Source organism: Rattus norvegicus, chromosome 12 (genome assembly GCF_036323735.1).
Source record: "Rattus norvegicus strain BN/NHsdMcwi chromosome 12, GRCr8, whole genome shotgun sequence".
In the NCBI taxonomy this organism is placed as follows: Eukaryota; Metazoa; Chordata; class Mammalia; order Rodentia; family Muridae; genus Rattus; species Rattus norvegicus.
The window spans coordinates 41376468-41398587 of record NC_086030.1 but is presented as its reverse complement, the minus strand read 5'-3'; the positions used below and the strand labels follow the sequence as shown (position 1 = coordinate 41398587).

The window sequence follows — 22120 nt, the reverse complement described above, 5'->3', positions numbered from 1 at the left end:
CCCTGCACTTGTGGGAGGGGCCTCCAGGATCCCAGGGCCCTCAGGATCCCCCAGGCCTCCCAGTGAGGAAGAAAGTTGTACCTGTGGGCGGGGAGATGGCACGGAGGAGGTTAAGGCACCGGATGCTCTGGCAGAGGATCTTGGCTCAGTTCCCTGAAACTATTTGGTGGCTCACAGAAACCAACAACAATTTGTGGTTGTTCATTTTTCAAGACAGAGTCTCACCACTGAGCTCTCACTATCATGGAATTCACTCTGTAGACCAGGCTAGCCCAAAAAACTCCACAGAGGTGCAACTTCCTCTGGCTCCCGAGTGCTGAGATCAAAGCCCTGGGCCACACCTGGCTGACCAAAAGAAATTTAAAGAAGCTGACACTTAGTGCAGAGGGCTGACCTCTGACCTGGAATAACACCACCTTAGTCAGCAGAGCTTCCCGGTCCTGTTCCTTTAAGGACAAAGCCATTTTACTGTCCAGAATGTGTTCTCAGCCATAGCCTTGGGCAGGGTCATTTTTTTCCCCATTTATTTCCTCGTCTGTTGTAGGTTTCTTTTCTCACGTTCTGGAGTGAATCCAGCTGTGGTCTAGCCCAGGATGGACCAGCCTCCATTATCTCTCCTCCTGCATCAGCCTCTGCCTGCTGGACTGTCAGGGCCACCCACAATGCTCATGTTCTTTCTTGTTTTCCTGTATGTGAAGGGTTAATGACTGAGAAGCCCCAGGCAGTCTGAGTGACTCCCTGCAGGAGGACACAGGGTGTTGATCTCAGTGTGCAGTTAGAATCAGGGAGACCAACGGGGTGAGCACCCCACCAAAATTCACCAGCCTGGGAAAGCAGAAATAGGTCTGCAGACCCCAAAGGCCCCATTCCTACCCTATATAACCTGCAGCTCCTTATTTCAGGAGAATTTTCTCCACCAGCAATCGCTTCCCTCATGGATCTGCATAAAGGACAATTCTGCTCCTGCAAAAGGCCAGCCTCTTATTTCACATCCCAGAAAATCCTCGTTAATGTACATATGTGCATTGCACATGTGTGAATGAGTACACACATGTTTTTGTTTTTGTGTGTGTGTGTTGTGTGTGTGTGTGTATGTGCTTAGGCCGGCTCTCATGTGTAAGTGTGTGTATGTACATGTGTATGCATGTGTGTGTGCATGTGTGTGGTGTGTGTGTGTACATGTGTGTGCGTGTGTGTATGGGCATAGGCCGGCTCACATGTGTATGTGTGTGCATGTACATGTGTTTGCATATGTGTGTGTGGTATGTATGTGCATATGCGTGTGCATGTGTGTTTGGGAACTGCCATGTCAGTTTGGGAATTGAACAGGGTGTCTCCAAAGGCATAGTCAGACATCTTAAACCCTGAGCCATGTTTGCAGTCCTCTCCATTTGAGACACCGTCTGACCATGCAGTCCTGGCTGGCCTCAAAGTTGCTGTATACATCAGGCTGGCCTCCAGTCACAAAGATCCACCAGCCCCAGCCTCTTGAGTGCTGGGATTAAAGGTGTGCACTAGCAAACCTTGTGTTGTTTTTAGTGTTTTGCTAACCTATGTGTGTGTTCCTCAGCATACATCTGTGTACCGTATGTATGCAGCGTCTCCAGTGCTCTTAGGGATGAGAGTTGGTTTTCTAAGGAACAAATGCTTCACCCTCTTAAGGGTCTTTATGTGTATACTTACAGAAGCACATACACAATAAACCTACAGTCTTGCTGAATGATGACAGTTCAGCATAGCACGGTCTGTCTCAGCTGTCTGAGCCCTGGTGGTGACATTTTGCCTTAGGTATAAGTAAACACATATTGTAGAATATACTCTTAAGCCAGTTAGAAGAAGGACTAGCTAGGCACAGTGGCCACTGTGTAACACCAGCACTGAGGGGACCAGCCTGGAGGGATCGTGAGTTCAAGTCCAGCCTTGGCCTCTAAGTAAGACCACAACAACAACGAAGTGAAAACTCTAAAGAAGAGATGAGGAGACAAGAGGCAAGGGGTTGGACAGCGTCAAACTGTTTTCATGCAGCCTTGGGTAGTGGCCTCATGAGTGTGTATCCGGGACATTCGCCACCCAAATGCTGACTGTCAACCTTGCCTGGCCTTGACAGATAGCTCACTGTAATATCCAATGTTGACCTGTCCTGTCGCAGGCCGGTGGTACAGCCTTTACTTTTTCTTTGCCCTTTGGAATGCCCTGGGCTATACCCTACGCCCACTGCTGCCCGCCACCCAGCACCACAGGGGAAAAGGTAGGATGTGAGTAGGAGAGGAGGCTTCTGGGAATTCTGAGCATTCTGTTAGAATTTTCTGTTATCCTAGAACCGCATGTCCAGAGATAAAGGAAAAACAAAAACCCGTTCAGGTCCTGTTCTTAAAAGAAAAAAAGCATGCTGTCCGCTTAAAACCTTTGCAGGAGCTGAAGCCAAGTTCAGGAGCCACGAACCTCCTTTTGAAGTTTCTGCCTCGGTTACCCCTCTTTTCCTGCGTGTACAGATTACTCTTATACATGCTTTGTAACAGCTTTTCCCAGAAAAATCCCCCAGAAAGCCTGATCAGGTCTCTTAGGTTTTCTTCCCTTGGAAGGTTGCTAAGAAAGCTAAGGCTTGGGGGTTGCCAGAAGCCCTGCCTCCATTGGCTGCTCGGGCCTGGATGATTTGCATAGCCCCGCCCTTCCCGGGAAATGGAAACTGAAAACCCTATTTATAGTTCTGCCGGGCTGGGAGACACAGGCCTGCACGCTGCAGAGGCAAAAGCTCCGGGGGTCATGGAGCAGGAACTCAGGAGCATCCCGGCCTCGAAGCTCGATCAGTTTATAGAGGTTCATCTTCCCGACATCAGCTTCCGTGATGAACTCAGAGAAGTCATCGATGTCCTGTGTATCCTCCTGAAGAATAGATGCTGCAGGGAGTCTTCCCACCCAGTGAGGACCTCCAAAGTGGGAAAGGTGAGCCCTTCTCAGCTTGAGCTGACTGAGATGGGGTGGGAGAGGACTCTCAGAAGGGAGGCTGCAGCCCTGATCCCTCCTCCTCAACTCTGATCACAGTGGGCTGTGGGTTCTTTCCCCAGGCCCCACATCTGTATTGGAGAAGGAGCCTTAGCTACTCTGTTTGTTTCCCACTCCCAAGCCACATCCATTTCTAGACTAAGTCAAATGTGACACAGAGGACAGAACAGACCCTGCCTGCTGTGTGTCTAGATTGATGGACCTTCTCTGGGCTCAGTTCCCAGTCTGTCAAATTGCATTTCATGAGGATGATACCTAACTCTCAGGTTCTGTGAAGGATGCAGTAATGAAATGTTTTTTTCCTTTCTTTCTTTTCTTCCCTTTTGTTTTTGTTGGTTTTATTTTTATCTTTTTTAGTTGTGAGTGGGGGCTCTGTATGCGTTAATGCAGGTTCCCGCAGGACTAAAGAGTGGGTGTCAGATCCCCCAGAGCTGCAGTTACATAGCTGGTTGTCAGCTGGCCTACTTGGGTGCCGGGAACTAAACTGAGGTCATCTGCAAGAACAGCAGACACCTTTTGCGCCGCCATTGGGCGTAGGTCTGCGGGATTGAAATAAACCAAGTACACGGGTCACCCTTTTTTCAGCGAGTGTCACCAAGGCTTTACTGAGCTCTCCTTATATATCAGAGGCAAAAGCCGTGGAAAACAACAAGGCAGGTGAAAATCCCCAACCAGGAAAACAGGAAAAGTCTGTGTGGTGAAAGTTCTGGCCCAATCAGGGGTACAAACAACTTTTTTTTTCCCCCCCGGAGCTGGGGACCGAACCCAGGGCCTTGCGCTTCCTAGGCAAGCGCTCTACCACTGAGCTAAATCCCCAACCCACAAACAACTTCTTAACAACAACAACCAGGAAGGCTCAGAGGGGAGGAAGGGTGCCATGGAAAATCCCAGCCCCAAATCAGGGGCTAAGAGCAGCTCCCAAGGATGTAAACAATTTCTTGCTATAGCAGGCTAAAAGGCTCCGTGGGGGGGGGGGGGGAACACCAAGGTAGGGCCCAACAACCTTTGACAACTGCTCCACCTCTCTGTCCACAAATGTGACAATTTGTAATGCCCTCTCTCAAATGTGGCTGGTGCTCACGTGTGTTAGTGACAGTTCTCAGCATTTTATTTATGGAGGCTCTTCTCAGTACGAACTCCTCTTTTTTAAAATGTTTGACTTGTAGATGTTGATCAGTTTTCTTACTTTTCATCTGCTCTATGAGTTTGTATGATATTCCATATGACACTGTGCTACAGTGTCCCCCGTTACTCTTTCTTACTCTTTTCCTTTAGATCTTTACCCTCCCCCACTCCCACACACACTCCCCCTTCTCTCTTTTTCTTTCTTTCTCTCTCTGTCTCTCTCTCTCTGTTCTCTCTCTCTCTCTCTCACTGGAACACACAGATATAGACTCCACAGATAAACATGGATGTTTGTCTTTCTAAGTCTGGTTTATCTTCTGTACCAGGAGGAGATCCAGAACCCTATATTTTCCTACATAGATCCTGATGTCCCTCTTAAGGGCTGACTAGTATTCCACTACACATGTGGCATCTTGCTTTATCCGTTCATCCTTCCATCCATCCATCCGTCCCCCTCAGGAATGGACTCCTACTCTTTTCAGCATCTGGATTGCCCAGCATGGCTGCCCCTGTCCCTTGTCACTCTCATCCTTGTCTTTCAGGGCGGCTCCTCACGCAAAGGCACCACGCTCAAGGGCTGGTCAGACGCTGACCTGGTGGTGTTCCTTGACAGTTTCACTTGCTTTGGGGATCAGTTAAACCGACGCGGAGAGTTCACCAAGGAAATTAAGAAACTACTGTTTGAGGTTCAGCGTGACAGACATATTGGAGTGAAGATCGAGGTCCACAGTTCATGGAGTCCCAACCATCGGGCTCTGAGCTTCAAGCTGAGTGCCCCTGACCAGCAGAAGGAGGTGAAGTTTGATGTGCTTCCAGCCTATGATTTACTGGGTAAGCCAGCCTGCCCGAGAGCCTCAGCTCAGTCTTTTGCATGCCTCCATCCTCCCTCCCTCCTAGTTCCACCTGTGTGTGTGTGTGTGTGTGCGTGTGTGTGCGTGTGTGTTGCATAGGTGTTTACTTGTGTGTGCACATGTGTGTATATGTGTGTGCACATGCATGTTTCATAGGTGTTTACTTGTGTGTGCACCTGTGTGTATATGTGTGTGCACATGCATGTTTCATAGGTGTTTACTTGTGTGTGCACATGTGTGTTTCATAGGTGTTCACTTATGTGTGGGTGTGATCCTGAACCATGGCTAACACAGCTCAGGAGTCATCCATCTTTTTTGAGACCTTGTCTCTCTCTGTTTCAGAATGCACAGGTGAGCCTGACTGGCTGGGCAGAGCTCAGGGACCCTCGAGTCTCCCCTTCTCAGTGCTGGCATTACATTCCTACCCCACCAACACTGGCCTTTTCCCTGAGCCCTGGGATTCCAACGTGGGTCCTCATGCTTGCAAGCCAAGCACATTACTGCCTGAGCCATCTCCCCAGCCTACACCTTCCGTCCCTGAACTGAAGATGCTTAGCATCTGAGAAGTTCACCCCAAGACAGCATCTCTCCAAAGCTGCACTGAGAGGATTTTAGAAATTTGATAGCGGGGAGAGAGGATCCATCCCAGAAGGACATTAGGTGGCGAGCTGGCTCAGTGAGGGGAGGAAGTCACACTAGCTGCTCCCTTAGCATACCAGTCCCATTCAGGGCTGGCTGTGGGTCTTGTCTTTGTAAACATGAGACAGTAGTGACCTAAAATTGCTAACTTCTCCCAAAGTCTGCTCTCAAAGAATATGGGACCTCATTGCCGTGCAGAAACCTGGGGTGTCTGCAGGAGAGTTTGTGCAGAACTTCTCAGTGGAGCTCTGTGCCCCCTCAGGAAAACTGCAAATGCAGCCACCATTGTCCCAACCACCAACAAGCACACACATTTATGTCATTATACATTAAAAGATCTTACCTTGTCTTTTGACAAAAAAAAAAACCTCAACTATTCAATTTTACCACCTAAGACTTGCAAGCCAGATGCCTTGGTGAAAGCCTGCTAGCTCAGGGAGGCAGAGGAAGCACCCAGCTGACCTTCCTCCTCAGCCAGTGTTCCTGAATGCATCCCCTCTCTCCTGCCATCTCAAAAAAACCTCTTTCAAACTGAATGCCCCTCCCTTCTACTTCCTGTGGGTCTGTCTATCTCTCCTCCTGACTCCCTCTTATTCTCTATGTTTTTTTTTTGGTTTTGTTTTAATAATCCCATGTTCGCTTCCAGTCAACGGGTTGCTTGCTCTGCTACTTGACCTATGGTTGACCTTATTTAATGCTGTTCACAACGTTCAAGCAGAAAGCTCCTGGATTAAAGGTGTGAGCTAAGGCTGAGACACGCTACAACTAAAACCAGGGTTTTTTTCCAGTAACCAATTCAATCTCCAAATTTCCTGCAATAATCTTTCACCAGTCTTGACACAGTGTGTATCTCCAAAATTACAAATCGCCCAACTTGAGGAACACCTCTGAGGACACATTGGGTTCTTGGGGAGCTTAGAGAATGCTTGAGGCTTTTCATCTGGTGACCGTGTAGCTCCCTCGCATGTGACCACAGTGTGCTGGTTCCTGTCTCCAGGCCTGCAAGAGAGGCCCTCAGTAGAACAAATTAGGAGCAGGGACTTTGTAGTGTACTGCATGGGTGCTGTCCTGAGGAGTGGTGGGGCAGATGGGTATATGTGGACAGATGCCTGCTGCAGAAACACTCTGCCCTGTTGGTTGAACCCCTTAGCAACTGTCCTTGTCCCCTCGGCGAGGCTGAAGGACCTCAGAAAGGGGCTGAGGTATTCATCTGAATAAAATCTCCTTTTCAGGTCATGTTTGTATCCCCAGGAAGCCCAACCCACAATTCTACGCCAATCTCATCAGTGAGCGCACCTCTCTGGGGAAGGAGGACGAGTTCTCTACCTGCTTCACGGAGCTCCAGCTGTACTTCCTGAATTGGCGCCCAACCAAGCTCAAGAGTCTCATCCGCCTGGTCAAGCACTGGTACCAACTGGTAAGGCATCTGGCCCGGCCACTGTGGGCTTCATCTGAACAGAGTGTAGACACAGGCCAGAGAAAATGTATATGCTAGTTTGCTTTCTGTTGAGGTCATGGCTTTATCACATGACCAAATGTGTCCTGGGAGGGAAAGATATGATTTGTTTACACATCTAAGGCACAATGCATCATGGGGGAAAGTCAAAGGAATAACTAAAGCAGAGACCATGGAGGAATTCTTATCACTGTTTGCTGTCCAGGGCTCGCTCAGTGTGCATTTCTATACAGCCCAAGGCCACATTCCATTCATGGAATCACCACAGTGGTCTGGTCCCACCCTCATCAATCAGTAATCAGTAACATGCCACCCACAAACTGCCCAAAGCTAGTCAGACGGAGGCACTTTCTTGATTAAGATTGACTCCTACCAGATGAGGCTAGCTAGTGCTTAGTTGACAAAAATTAACCAGCACGATTGACCTCTTTTCAACTTGGCACACAAACAAACCACAATCGAACCATAACCTTTCCTTTCTTGCTTATCCCTAAGAGCGCTTGTTATATGACATCATAAACCACAACATAGGTTTAAAAGTTCCAGAATTAAAAACCAAACCAAAAAACAAAAACAAAATAATTCCAACACAAACACAGATTAGACTCTCAACTGTGGACTCATATACAATTAAAACACAAGTTAAATACTTCTTATCCAAATGGGAAGAACCAGGCTTGTCCCAATCAGATCAAAACACAACCAAATCCCAGCAGAGCAAAGGGCTCGGTATCTGACATTTGGGCAAGTCCAGTGTCTCTGGGTCTCCACTGCCACTGAGGCTGCACTTTCACCAAAGGCTTCTCCTGACCTCTCTCAGTGCCAGGGCTCAGCTGCTCTCCGAGGCCCCTTTAGTTCTGCAGTTTTCATGGGACTAATACATCACCTCCAGGGAGACCTCTACACCTCTATACCTCTAGGTAAGACTGCCTTCTGGAGATGCAGTCTTGGGACCCCTGAACAACCGCTGTTAGGATGCATGATTTGCTGAAGAATGGTGTCCTGCACTCAAATAGTAGGCAAAAAGAGCATTTTATTCTGATTCTGCAGGAGTCTAGCATACTGGGGTCTACCGTTTACAGAAATGGAGATGCTCAGGTGAGATCACAGGGCCAATTTAAAATTGGAATTCCAATTAGTGGAATTCCAGGGAAGGATAGGTGACTTTCTTAATAAGTTGGCTCTGTCTCTAGAAACATTCCAGAACCTTTTTTGGGGTGGGGGGGCTAGAAACTGTTGCTGGGGCAGGTGGCAGGGCAGCTTCTGATGGTGAGGGCAGTTTCTGATTGGAGGTGCTAGGACTAGTGGTTTTTTTTTTTTTTCCCAATAACTGACCTGCCTGGACCTGTCCAATTGTGAGAAACAGCAATTCATGCCTAGTCTCCTGATATGCTACTTTGAAGCTCATCATGGTCAGTTCTCTCACACCTACTCTTTGTTGACCATGAGGAAACTCTTTCCAAGAGACTTGGCCCCATGGTGCAGGTTTCTTCTCAATCAGAGCTGATTATCTGCCCCTGCTGATGAGAAACCACTGATTCTTAATCCAAACATAGCACACAGACAGCCCAGATGAGTCTTCGCTTTTCTCTGAGACTTCACACTCCAGCCTCTGCTCCCTGCCTGCCTCTCAGCCCTCCTGTCTTCCATGTTCCCACAAATGGCCCACTAGGCTCTCGGCTCTCCACACCTTTTCTACCCATAGTTCCAAGGTCCTTTCTCAATCCTCCCAAAGAACAACATGGTGGGTCAGTCACCAGTTTCTGTCCTAGTCTGTGCTCACTGCTGTGGTAAAGATGATTCTGGAAGGTAAACTGGGGAGGAGAGGGATTGTCTGCCTCACATTCCTGCACCACACCCCATCACTGAGGGAAGCAGAGGCAGGATCTGAAGCACAGGCCATGGAGGAGCACTGCTAGCTGCCTGATGCCCTTGGGAGATCAGCCTGATTTTTAAAAACAACTCAAGACCACCTGACGAGGGCAGGCAGTGCCCACAATGGGCTGGGCCCTCCCACACTGATTAAGAAAAACCCCCATAAGCTTCATTCCAGGGCAGGCTGATGGAGACATTTTCTCAGTTGTGGGTCATCTTCTCCAGATGGCACTGTCTGTGTCACTTTGGCAAAAAGGATGAAAATTGACAAAAGCAGTGAGAAAAAAACAGTGTAAAAGAAAAAGTGGATGGAAGGGAATCAGAGAGGATGGGAGGGAAGCAGGGGAGAGTGGAGATGGGGGAGGTGATGCTGTAGGAGGGACAAGGAGTGGGGAGGAGGATCTGAGAAGAGGGAGGACTCTCCATGGTTGTTCTAAGTGATTTCTTCTAGTCCACTTTCCAATCAGCTAACTCTCTCTTCAGCTGCATCTAATTCACTCTTCCGTGGCTGCTGCTTCATTTGTGTCTTTGGATTGTCCTTCCACCCCTGGCAAACCCTTCTTGTCACTTTTTATACTTTGATTTTCATGACTTGTCATGCTATGTCTTTAAATGTGTGATTTCTAGTTATATTCTGAGTGTGTGTGTGTGTGTGTGTGTGTTTATACCCATTCATAGAAGCACACGTTGTGTATGTCTGTGCATGTGTGACCATTAGTGTTTGAGGGCAGATCCTCAGTAATGCCTCCTCACCTTATATAATCAGTCAGGGTTTCACACATGACACTCAGTGTGCTGGATCAGCGGTTCTGGACAGTCAGTCACACAGTCCGGGGGAGCCCCATCTCTAATCCCTTGAACTAGGATTATGAGTCAGCTTCCTCAAGAGCCTCACATTCATGTAGATGCTGGGGATCTGACTTCTAGTTGTCACTTTTGCACAGAGAGGGAGGGAGGCACTTTACCCCTGAGCCATCTCCCTACCCCCTTCCCAGTTACTTCAGAGACCATGAGAAAACTTCCAGAGAGAGCACTCCTTTTGTCCCGCTCCCACCCTCACTCCTAGCTGTCAATCATGGTGTGGTGATTCCTTCTGTGTCTGCTAGTGAATGCTGTCTTTGTGGAGCACACAGGGTCCATCTCTACCACACAGCTCTTGGCTACAGTACAGGAGGGGCCATAGACTAAATGTAAATGACTGGGCCAGGCTGTGTGACAATAAACCTGTAAGGACATCATCAGGTGGCAGCTGAATTGAGCCTGAGAGAAGTGGCTCCCATGCAACAGCTGAGAGCCCCGTTTTTCTCATTGCCTTTCTCTTCTCAGTGTAAGGAGAAGCTGGGGGATCCACTGCCCCCACAGTATGCCCTGGAGCTGCTCACGATCTATGCCTGGGAGCGTGGGGGTAGATTAACTAAGTTCAACACAGCCCAGGGCTTCCGGACAGTCTTGGAACTGATCACCAAGTACAAGCAACTTCTAATCTACTGGACTGTGTGTTATGACTTTCAACACCCAGAGGTCTCCAAATACCTGCGCAGACAGCTCAAAAAACCCAGGTATTCTGTCCCCACATGGCACTGCTCCCCATCAGTACCAGGCTGTTCTTGTGTGAAAGGGGGAAGTGGGAGCTCTGTGTCTATGGAGTATCTCCTGTATTGGGGACTGTCCCTCTGTCAACTGATTGACATGAGGCTATACAGCTCTGGGAGGAGGAGACAGATGCTCTCTTGTCTGCAGATGAGCCTAGACCCAAACAGCAAAGGAAGGGGAGAACACGGAAAGGGAACTGGGATTTTCTCACAGTAACAGCATCATAAGGGCTGTGAGGCTTCTGTGGAAGAGCAGCAGTGGACCAATTACCTGCAAATCATAGAATGATGTGTGACCCTAGGTAGTGACCCGTACTGATCCTGTGTTTGTTCAACTTTTACACCTCATCCTGTGAGACTGGCTGGTCTAACTCTCCCCATCTCACACACAGATCAGAGAGGCTGAGAGTCCTGCCCCAGGACACACAGCTACTAAAGTTAGAGGATTTGAACCCAGGCTATCCAGGTTTGCTGCATGCTATGGGGCAGGGACAAAGGACAAACCTTAAATAGGAGTTCTCTGCTGGGTCCTCCCCTGCCCCTGTGCAGTGGTACCTGGGTCACTGGAGAGCTGCTCAGTTCCTTCCCTTAATGTCACTCTGCAGGCCTGTGATCCTGGACCCGGCTAACCCAACAGGAAACATTGCTGGTTCGAACCCAAAGGGCTGGAGGCGACTAGCAGGAGAGGCTGCTGCCTGGCTGCGGTACCCATGCTTTAAGTACAAGGACGGTTTTCCAGTGTGTCCCTGGGATGTGCCGGTGAGATCATGTCACCATCCTATCCTTTCCACACACCCTCGTTCTCTTCACCTACATGGAGAATATTCTCACAAAGATGAGGTCTCCGCACTCCTGTGCAGGCCAGCGGCTCTCCTCATTTTACAGCCATTTTAGCGCCATTCATAGATTCCATGGGCTCACAAGATGGCTCAGTGGGTAAAGGCACTTGCTGCCAACACAGATGACCTGGGTTTGATCCCAGGAACACCTGTGGGAGAAGAAGAGAACCAAATCCCCAAAGTTATCCTATGACCTTCGTCTCTGCTGTTAGGCACATGTACATGGGTGTTCTCTCTCTCTCGTTCTCGCTCTCTCTCTCTCAACACCCAACCATCCCTACACATAGGTTGCCGACACAGACACAGACACAGACACAGACACAGACACACACACACACACACACACACACACACACACACAAACAGGTCATCCCCATACACACACACAGAGACACACAGGTCACCCTCCCCACACACACAAGTTGCTACCCCCCCCCAGACACAGACACACAGAAACACAGTAACACACACACACACACACACACACACACAGGTTGCCAACACAGAGACACACACACAGACACATACACACACACACACACACACAGGTTGCCAACACAGAGACATACACACAGACATACATACACACAGACACATACACACACAATCACCCACACATACACATGCACACGTACATAGACTTGGAGCCACTGGTTCAGGGACACTCAGACTGTAGTGGGGCTGGGGATCCCGTGGGTTCTGAAGCCACTCTCGTGTCTATATAGTAGCCTGTCTTCCCTGTGTCATTGTCTCATGGCCAATGGGACTCAGTGGGGCTGTGTCACAGCCACAGAGGCACAACAGGACCTGCATTTGGACCTGTCCCCTCCTGGGGCAGGGTCTGCTTGATACTAGGGAACCAGTGATGCCTGTCTGCCCTCCAGATGGAGTTTACATGGCTGCCAGGATGTTGGCACCATAACTCATGTCAGGAAGGAAGTTTGATGGGATAGGGGGGTGGTGATTGAGGAGGAGAGAGGCAGGTCAGGCTGCAGTGGCCTTTAGGACTGTCCCTCTGGCTATGCCCACTCTTTCATTCAATCAATCTGTCACTGACTGAGAGGCTTCCAGGGAAGAGCTCTGTGTATCCTCAAGGGCCTGCGGCCTACTGTGCACTTTCTCAGCAGCCTGACCAAGGGGCCCGGGGGGGCTTTCCAGAGCACTCACCTTCAGGCCCCATTTGTGTCCCCTTCCCAGTGAGAACGTAGGCTCCTTACATGTTTGTGTTGTCTCTTACAGACGGAGGTTGATATACCAAGCCAGAATTACTTTTTTCATATTATCTGCCTAATTTTTTGGTTACTGCTTCGATTGATTTTTGGGAAGCATTCTGTATAGCCCAAAGTGGCTTGGATATCGCCATCCTCCTGCCTCAGTGCTGGCATGACTGCAGAGTCGGCCTGATGTGCCCTGGATTCCCTCCATCCTCAAGTGGACAAGAACTGTGCATCTGTCGTCCTGTGAGCCCAGCAGGACCTGCCCAGGAGGCTCCAGAGTCAGTCATGGCTTTCTGTGCTGCAGGCCCTTGACCCAGAGAGGGAAGGAAGGTTCCCAAGACCCCAGTGAGGGAGGGCCCAACCTGTGATCAGACTCCAGGCTTCTGACTCCTGCTCTCAACCCCTGCATGGACAGCCTTCCTTACAACCTGCTTTATCTGCCTTGTCCCCTAACAGTGTTCTCTGGGAGACAAGAAATTCAAAAGGGGAGTGTGATGGTTTGTATGTGTTTGGCCCAGGGAGTGGCACTGTTGGGAGGTGTGGCCCTGTTGGAGTGGGTGTGGCCTTGTTGGAGGAGGTGTGGCCTTTTTGGAATAGACATGTCACTGTGGGTGTGGGCTTTAAGACCCTCACACTAGCTGTCTGGAAGTCAGTATTCTGCTAGCAGCCTTCAGATGAAGATGTAGAACTCTCAGCTCCTCCTGCACCATGCCTGCCTGGATGCTGCTATGCTCCCACCTTGATGATAGTGGACTGAACCTCTGAACCTGTGTAAGCCAGCCCCAATTACATGTTGTTTTTATACGAGTTGCCTTGGTTGTAAAATCTGTTCACAGCATAAAACCCTAACTAAGACAGAGGGCAACTGCCCAATAGAAAGGTACCCTGAGGCGTGACAGTCGCCTCCTTAGGGAAATTAATCTGTGGGCCATGGGGACTGTGTTATGGAACCAGAAATGGAAAAATGACCAGCGAAATGACAGTCTGACCAAGACTTGTATGACTACGAATATCTTGTCCTTAGAACCAGTTTTACTTTTTTATTTAAACACATTCTTTGTCTCCAAGAAAGATCCAGGACCATTAACCACCTCTATTTATTGTCAATTTTAGCTTTATTATGAACAAAATGAAGTTGAACCAAGTTATCAATTGAGTTTACACGAACATTTGCTAAGAACTGTCAATTTGGTACCGATTACATGATGTAAAAAAACCAAAAAACCAAAATGCCAAGCCATAATCGCCTAACAGCCCCCATACACATAAAATCATACGTAAGATATATTTAATAAACACAGATTTTGAGCATTACTGTTTGCTCAGATTATGTTTTTGATAATCCCCACTGGGAAGGAGGCTCTTGAAAGAAAACGTATTGGTAAGTGGGTCAGAAACAGAAGCATGCACGTGTAGAACGAAGGGGTGTGGTGGGGCATTTATCTCTGAAGGAAAGGGGCTTGGACAGGCAGGGACAGCAGCACTGAGACTCACAGAGCTTCTGAAGCTGTGTGTGTCCCATGCGGCAGCAGCTGTCATTCTTCCCTTGAGTCTCTCTTGGGACCTGTGACTCTCCGTGTGATAGCTCTCCTGGTTAGCTTGCCCGGGTTGGAGGCAGGTGGCCTGGAAACTTTTAGATCCTCCATGGAAGCCAGTAGTTGTCTCATGAAAACCGTGTTAGCATTATATTAAAACAAGCAAATAAGCCCCTCACTGCTCTGATGTTATCCCCTAAGTCTGATGTAAAAGGGTGCAGTGACCTCCCCTCCCCCTGAGGGCTCAGTGGGACTGGGAGGTGTCTTGGGTGTTCCCGTTTTTTTGGTTGACCACAGTTTCCCAGTAACGATGAAGGAGAGGCTTGAAGTGGTAAATTGCTTCCTGAGCGGTGTGTGAAGCGGTAAATTGAAGTGGATTTGCTGATAAACTTGCCTAGGAAATAAGTTAGAGAAAACAGAATTTGGCTAGGGAGCCCCACCTGCACTCTGCCAGAGATAAGCTGTACACACTAACCAGGCTCCTTAGAAACTGTGAAAAAGAAAATCTACACCATGAGTGAAGCTGAGGGTCCCAGAGAAAGTTTCTGCTCAAGTTTATTCAAGAAGATTGGCCTCCAATTGGGCGCCATTCCCATCACAAAGGGAGACAAGCCTGACTTGCCACAAGGTCCATCTCCATCAGAGAGCATGCCTCTAGGGGCAGATCATGCCTCAGGGGCAGGGTCACCGCCGCTGGTCTGTCATTAAGTCCCTTGTGCTCTTAACCGGAGAAGCAGGGTCCTGCCAACTGGCAAGAGACCCAGGGCAACAACTATTTTAAAAGAAAACGCTGGCATACATAAAATTTATTCTGGCAATAGTTTTGCTGTGGGATTCTCCCATCTGCCCAAGTGACCAGGCTTGCAGTCTTTTGTCTCTGTTTAAATGGTTCATCAAAGTATAACCTGGGGCTGTGATCTGAAGGACCTTTAAGGATGGTAGCAGGTCTGTTTTATTATCCAGTTAGTGGATAACAAAAGCCTTTTATTAGAGGCTTGGAATGTTTAGAATGGGACTTATATTTCGTTGTGTAAATTACAAGGAGATGAACAACTATGATCTCATTTTGTAATTTAGACGTCCATGTCTTTTAAGGTCGGAAGAGGTCACTCCACGGTAGCCTCTCCCTGTGAACCACAGGCAGTGTCAGTGGAATTTGAGCAGTTAGGAGTCCAGCACCAGTTTTTAAAGGGCTTATTAAGGTTAAGCAAAGGCATGGTCTGATTTTACCTCCTTGGCATATCCAAGATTATAAAACAATGAAACAGATGCTGTACCACATCTTTGAAAACGAGAAATAAGTGTCCACACATGCAAGAATAAAGGCTCCCATAGGTAGCTTCTGTCTGTGCTTAAATCATGAGGACACGGGCTCATCAAGGATTAACCCCCCAGAGGGGCTGACAGCTTCTCAGGCACGCGAGGACTGCCGCTGAGTGCGCCAAGATTTTCTATTGAACGCTAGGTTGCCTCCAATAGAAAAAGCGACACTTTCTGTCAAAGGATTAAATCTTACCCTTACCTTCACACACTGCTCAGGAAGCAGAGCACGAACTTGAACGTGTCCAATAGAGAAAGGGCGATTTCTAAACTGATGCAGGATTTGTAATTCCGGACGTTGGGGTTAGAATCGTGAGAGCTATGGAACAGTGAAGCAATTTTTTTTTTTCTTTTTTCTTTTTTTTCCGGAGCTGGGGACCGAAGCCAGGGCCTTGCGCTTTCTAGGCAAGCGCTCTACCACTGAGCTAAATCCCCAACCCCCCCCCCTTTTTTTTAAAACAGGGCTTTGTCCCCGGTTTCTGAAGGACAATAACTATTGTTATCAGCTCCACTGGTCATGTATGAGGAAGATTCCTTTATGATCTTTAATAGTTAAAGTAGACTGTTGGAGGAGGGAATCGGGAGTAACTATTTTTTTGTGGGGGCTGAACGAAGCCTCGGACCTGGGCTGCCTCGGGTTGCCTGCCGCAGCTGTTGGATAGACCTCCTTGGATAAATGGACTGGTTGTCTGAGGCTGTCGAATTACCTCTATTGTTTGAGGGGCCTGAGGTAGGTCCCTCACCCAGTTTCCCTGGGTTGATAAGATTCCTGTATTCTTGGGGATTGCAGTAGCAGCAGATAAGGGAAGCCATGTTTACGAAAGCAAGATTTGCCTTCTTTTTCCCAGTGAGATCCTCTCTGACCACGAAGTGGGGGAGGGGCGCTCTGTTCTGAGCCGGCTCAGGAGTATTAAAATTTATGGTGCCTCCTGCTTTATTGGGTCACTGTTTGCAGATGTCTACAGGCTCATTTGCGATCCAGGCCTGCTGGATTCAATTTTTTATTTCCTTGAGAAGATTCCGAACAGTACTCTGGCCTCGTGAGGTTGTTGTAATGGGTACCCCTTGAAGATACGAAGCAGTAACCTCAGGGCATGCTTTAATAAGATCAGAAATATCTTCAGATTTTTAAACTGTCTGTAAAGGAGACCGGCAAGCGGGTACAGCATCCTCAAGGGTCAGTTGTTTTAAAACAATCTCTTTTGCTTCAGAGCTAAGCATCCTTGTGAGACTCCTACCTGTGTCCACCTACCTTCTTAGAAGTTCCCGTTTCAGATAATGGAGACCTGCTCCAGTGGCAGTTCTGGTTCTCTCTTGAAGGTAGCCGAGGAGAGGAAGAGCATCAGCGGAGTCAGGGAAAGATTTGGTCTTGGGAGAAGTTTAGGGTTGCCTTTAAATAATAAGACATGTATCTGTCTTCGGTCTAAGTTACTTTGCAGTGGTAGCTGACCTGCTCTTCTGAGTTCCTCTGAAGCCAGAGACTGCAGCCTCTGGGGTTTAGCACCTCATCATAAAACAGCAGGGGCTCGGGTAAAGTAGCCTTTGTTCTATCTCTCCAGGAAATAGGCATCCCTAACTTCCAGCCTGCTGGTTAAAGCTGCAAGAAGAAAAGGGGACATTTTGAAAAGTGGTTTTAATCTTTATGTCTAAGTTCTTCTCCAAAAAGTCACCTCCTCCTCCTGCTCCTCCTCCTCCTTCTTCTTTTCTTCCTCTTCCTCCTCCTCTCCCTCCTCCTCTTCTTCCTCTTCCTCTCCCTCCTCCTCTTTCCCTCTTCCTCCTCCTCTCCCTCCTCCTCTTCTTCCTCTTCCTCTCCCTCCTCCTCTTTTCCCTCTTCCTCCTCCTCTCCCTCCTCCTCTTCTTCCTCTTCCTCTCCCTCCTCCTCTTCTCCCTCTTCCTCCTCTTCTCCCTCCTCCTCCTCTTCTCCTTCTTCCTCTTCTTCCTCTTCCTCTTCCTCCTCCTCTTCTTCCTCTTCCTCCTCCTCTTCTTCCTCTTCCTCCTCTTCTTCTTCTTCTTCTTCATCTTCAGCATGTATATGTCTTTCAGAATACATGGTCATATGGTCAAAAGTTCACCACAAGTTTACACATGAATCCAAATTACAATTGAATAAGAAGTTTACAACTGAGATGTTTGTGTGCATATCCATTAAGAGTAATTATCTGGCTAAATGTTCATTATCTGTCACTAACTGTACAGGTTCACGAAGAGCTAAAGACCATAACTAAGTTATCACTGAAGTTTGTCTAGATAAACACAGTCAATACCTTCTGTCCTGGAACCTACAATAAGTCTCTATTTCCTTTTTTTTTTTAATGACCTTTGATTGATTGTTTTTACAACATCTTAGAATGTGTTCTAAGTTGTAAATGCCTGTTTTCTATTTTGGAAACAATTAGCCCATGACACTTGAAAACTGCCAGAGCTCTAATTGCAGTTTTCATATCAGAGAGGGCTTTAATAGCAGTCCTATTATGAGGGGCTTAATGATTACTAGTATAACTTTAGGAGTTCTTACAGGATCATCATTAAGAATCAAGAAGCCGGGGGCTGGGGATTTAGCTCAGTGGTAGAGCGCTTACCTAGGAAGCGCAAGGCCCTGGGTTCGATCCCCAGCTCCGAAAAAAAGAACCAAAAAAAAAAAAAAGAATCAAGAAGCCATCTGTTTGTCTATCTGCATCACTATAAGACAGTACATCTTCGTTGTTCTGCAGAAATCTGCTCAAAAGGGGTGGGCTAATTCCTACTGATTATTACATATGGGTAATAATAACAGGAAAGGCATATTAATAGTAGGACCCTTTCCTCAAATGTAATCTCTTCCACCTCGCCATGAAGAGCAAATCCACCATAGCTCTATAGTTCATGTCGGAATCACCTCAGGAAGACCACCTGCTGTTTTTAGTTCTCCTAGATGGCTCCCGATGCTTTTGTTTTTGTTGTTATTGTTGTTGGTGGAGGAAGTGGGGTGTGTGTGTGTGTATGTGTATGTATGTGTGTAATGTGTGTATGTAAGTGTATGTGTGAATATGTGTGTATGTGTGCATGTATGTGTGTGTTGTGTGTGTATGTGTGTGTATATGTGTGTATGTCTGTGTATATGTGTGTATATGTAAGTGTATGTGTGTATATGTGTGTATGTGTGCATGTATGTGTGTGTTGTGTGTGTATGTGTGTATATGTGTGTATGTTTGTGTATATGTGTGTATATGTAAGTGTATGTGTGTGTATGTGTGCATGTATGTGTGTGTATGTGTGCATGTATGTGTGTGTGCATGTATGTGTGTATATGTGTGTATGTGTGTATGTGTGCATGTGTATGTGTGTATATATGTGTGTGTATATGTGTGTATGTGTGTATGTGTATGTGTGCATGTATATGTGTGTGTGTTTGTATGTGTGTATGTGTGTATGTGTGTTTGTGTGTATGTGTATATGTATGTGTATATGTGTGTATGTGTGTGTATGTGTATATGTGTGTATGTGTGTGTATGTGTATATGTGTGTATATGTGTGTATGTCTGTGTATATGTGTGTATATGTAAGTGTATGTGTGTCTATATGTGTGTATGTCTGTGTATATGTGTGTATATCTGTGTATATGTGTGTATGTCTGTGTATATGTGTGTATAAGTAAGTGTATGTGTGTCTATATGTGTGTATGTCTGTGTATATGTGTGTATGTCTGTGTATATGTGTGTATGTCTGTGTATATGTGTGTATATGGAAGTGTATGTGTGTGTATATGTGTGTATGTGTGCATGTATATGTGTATGTGTATATGTGTGTTTATATGTGTGTATGTATGTGTATATGTGTGTGTATGTGTGTATATGTATATGTGTGTATGTGTGTATATGTGTGTATGTGTGTTTGTATGTGTATGTGTGTGTGTGTGTGTGTGTGTGTGTGTGTGTGTGCATGGTTCATCTAGATGCATTAATGTATACGCCCCACATGGGAGCAGGCATTCAGCAGTGAAGAGAGCAGAGGAAGTGATTTCAGCTTTTGATGTGGGTTGGCTTGGGATCCTTCCAGGCCTCTTATTACACATAAACTCAAGAGAGGAACCTTTGCTATCTTCTGTCCATGTCCCCAAGACAAGATGCTAGCCCTGCCCTGTCCGACACAGAAGCTGTTCCCCAGCCACACATGGAACAGTGAGGTTCACTCAGGTTGCCCTTGAGTGGCTACAACATGCAGGCTGGGGTCCCATAGGTGCAGGGAAAATGAAAAGTGCCTGGAATCTGGAATTTCAGAACTTGGAAACCTAAGGCGGGAGGATTATTGTGAGTTCCAGCCCAGAAAGGTCTTGCAGCAGAAGCCCACAAAACAAACAAAAAATCATACAGAAATATAAACAGGCAATATAGACAGAGATTATCAAAAGAGTGATCATTCTTCTGGTCTGGTACATCAACCTCCGTCTGTAAATGTAAGCACCTGTCCTTATAGTTATAAAAATCACTTTATGCATGCACAAGGTTTTCCTGATCTTAGAGCGGCACCACTTGCATGCAGTACCCATAGAGGCCAGAAGAGGGCATGATATCCTCTGGAACTGCAGCTCTACTCAGTTGTGAAGCACCAACATGTAGCTGCTGGGGTTGGGGGGGGGGCATTAAACTGGTCCTCTGGAAGAGCAGCCAATGCTCTTAACTGCTGAGCCATATCTTCACACTGACCTATAAATGTTTTTAAAGTGGCCGCTAGAAAATGTGAACTTACCCCGTGGTTTACACTGCACCTATGAACTAGTTCTACCCAGTCAGGGCATCCCCTGGTTAAAGATTAGGCCAACAAAGAAGTGGCTCAGTCAGGGAAATAAGTTCCCAACACACAAGCCTCAGGACCAAGTTCAGTCAGTCAGAACAGTGTGCGTGTGCCTTACACATCGCCTGGTGGCTAAGAGCCCTTACTGCTCTTGCAAGGCTCCTGGATTTGATTCACAGCACCTGGATTGGGTGGCTCACAGCCCTCCATAACTCCAGCTTCAGAGCGCCAGGCTCCTCCAGCCTGCACGAACACTAGCACTTGTGTGCCATATCCACAGGCAGACAAAAGCATAAAACACTAATGTAAATATAAGAAACCAATGTGGTGGCATGCAGAGCCTTGTGCTCAAGAAGCATACTGGCCCCACTCAAAGACCACACACACACACAAATACACACACACACATACACACACATACACACACTCACTCACATATACACACACACTCATACACACATACACACACACACTCACACATAAACACACATACACACACTCACACACATACACTCACATACATACACACACATACACACACTCACACACATGCATACACACACTCACACACATACATACACTCACACACATATATACACTCACACACATACATACACTCACACACATACACACACTCACACACATACATACACTCACACACATACACACACTCACACACATACATACATACACACACTCACACACATACATACACTCACACACATACACACACTCACATACATACACACACTCACATACATATATACACTCACACACATACATACACACACTCACATACATATATACACTCACACACATACATACACTCACACACATACACACACTCACATACATACATACATACACTCACACACACTCATACACTCACTCACACACATACACTCACACACATATACACACACATACATACACTCACACACATACACATACTCACACACATACACACACTCACATACATACACACACACACTCATACACACATACACACACTCACACATACACTCACACACATACATACACTCACACACATACACACTCACACATACACACACTCACATGCATACACACACTCACACACATACACACACTCATACACACATACACACACTCACACACTCATACACTCACTCACACACATACACTCACACACATATACACACACACACACACACTCACACACATACACATACTCACACACATACACACACTCACATACATACACACACACTCATACACACATACACACACTCACACATACACTCACACACATACATACACTCACACACATACACACTCACACACATACACACACTCATACACACATACACACACTCACATACACACACACTCATACACACATACACACACTCACATACACACACACTCATACACACATACACACACTCACACATACACTCACACACATACATACACTCACACACATATACACATTCACACACATACATACACTCACACACATACACACTCACACACATATACACACTCACACACATACATACACTCACACACATACACACTCACACACATACACACACTCACATACATACACACACTCACACATATACACACACTCACACACACTCACACTCATATACACACACTCACACACACATATACACACACATATACTCACATACACACATATGCTCTCACACACACACTTACACCGCCTCCACCATCCCAACCACCAACAAAAACCACCACCACTATAATAAAAACACCCTCCACATAGAGAACTAAATAGTCCCATAATTCACTGTGGCTAATTTGTCAGACCCACAAATACACACAAACCTTATAAACACAAAAGACCTACATGTGCTTTTGTGAGGTCCCAGTTGAACCTCTTCCAGGAC

General features: G+C 46.9%; 1 protein-coding gene across 4 annotated transcripts; it reads left to right on the top strand.

Moving 5' to 3' along the window:
* The first annotated feature begins 2696 nt into the window (after positions 1-2696).
* On the top strand, positions 2697-13404 carry Oas1b (2-5 oligoadenylate synthetase 1B). Of its 4 annotated transcripts, XM_039089068.2 has the most exons (7): positions 2807-2943; positions 4742-4959; positions 5228-5330; positions 6851-7035; positions 10276-10508; positions 11147-11300; positions 12620-13404. In XM_039089068.2, the coding sequence occupies exons 3-7, from the start codon at positions 5261-5263 to the stop codon at positions 12716-12718; spliced, it is 741 nt and encodes a 246-aa protein (XP_038944996.1). In that variant the 5' UTR covers positions 2807-2943; positions 4742-4959; positions 5228-5260; the 3' UTR covers positions 12719-13404. The 4 variants fall into 4 exon arrangements, 3 of the variants coding, with proteins under 3 accessions (NP_653353.2, XP_038944996.1, XP_038944997.1); NM_144752.2 differs by lacking the exon at positions 5228-5330 and having other exon boundaries at positions 2736-2943; positions 4671-4959; XM_039089069.2 differs by lacking the exon at positions 2807-2943 and having other exon boundaries at positions 4913-4959; positions 6870-7035.
* Positions 13405-22120: the final 8716 nt, after the last annotated feature.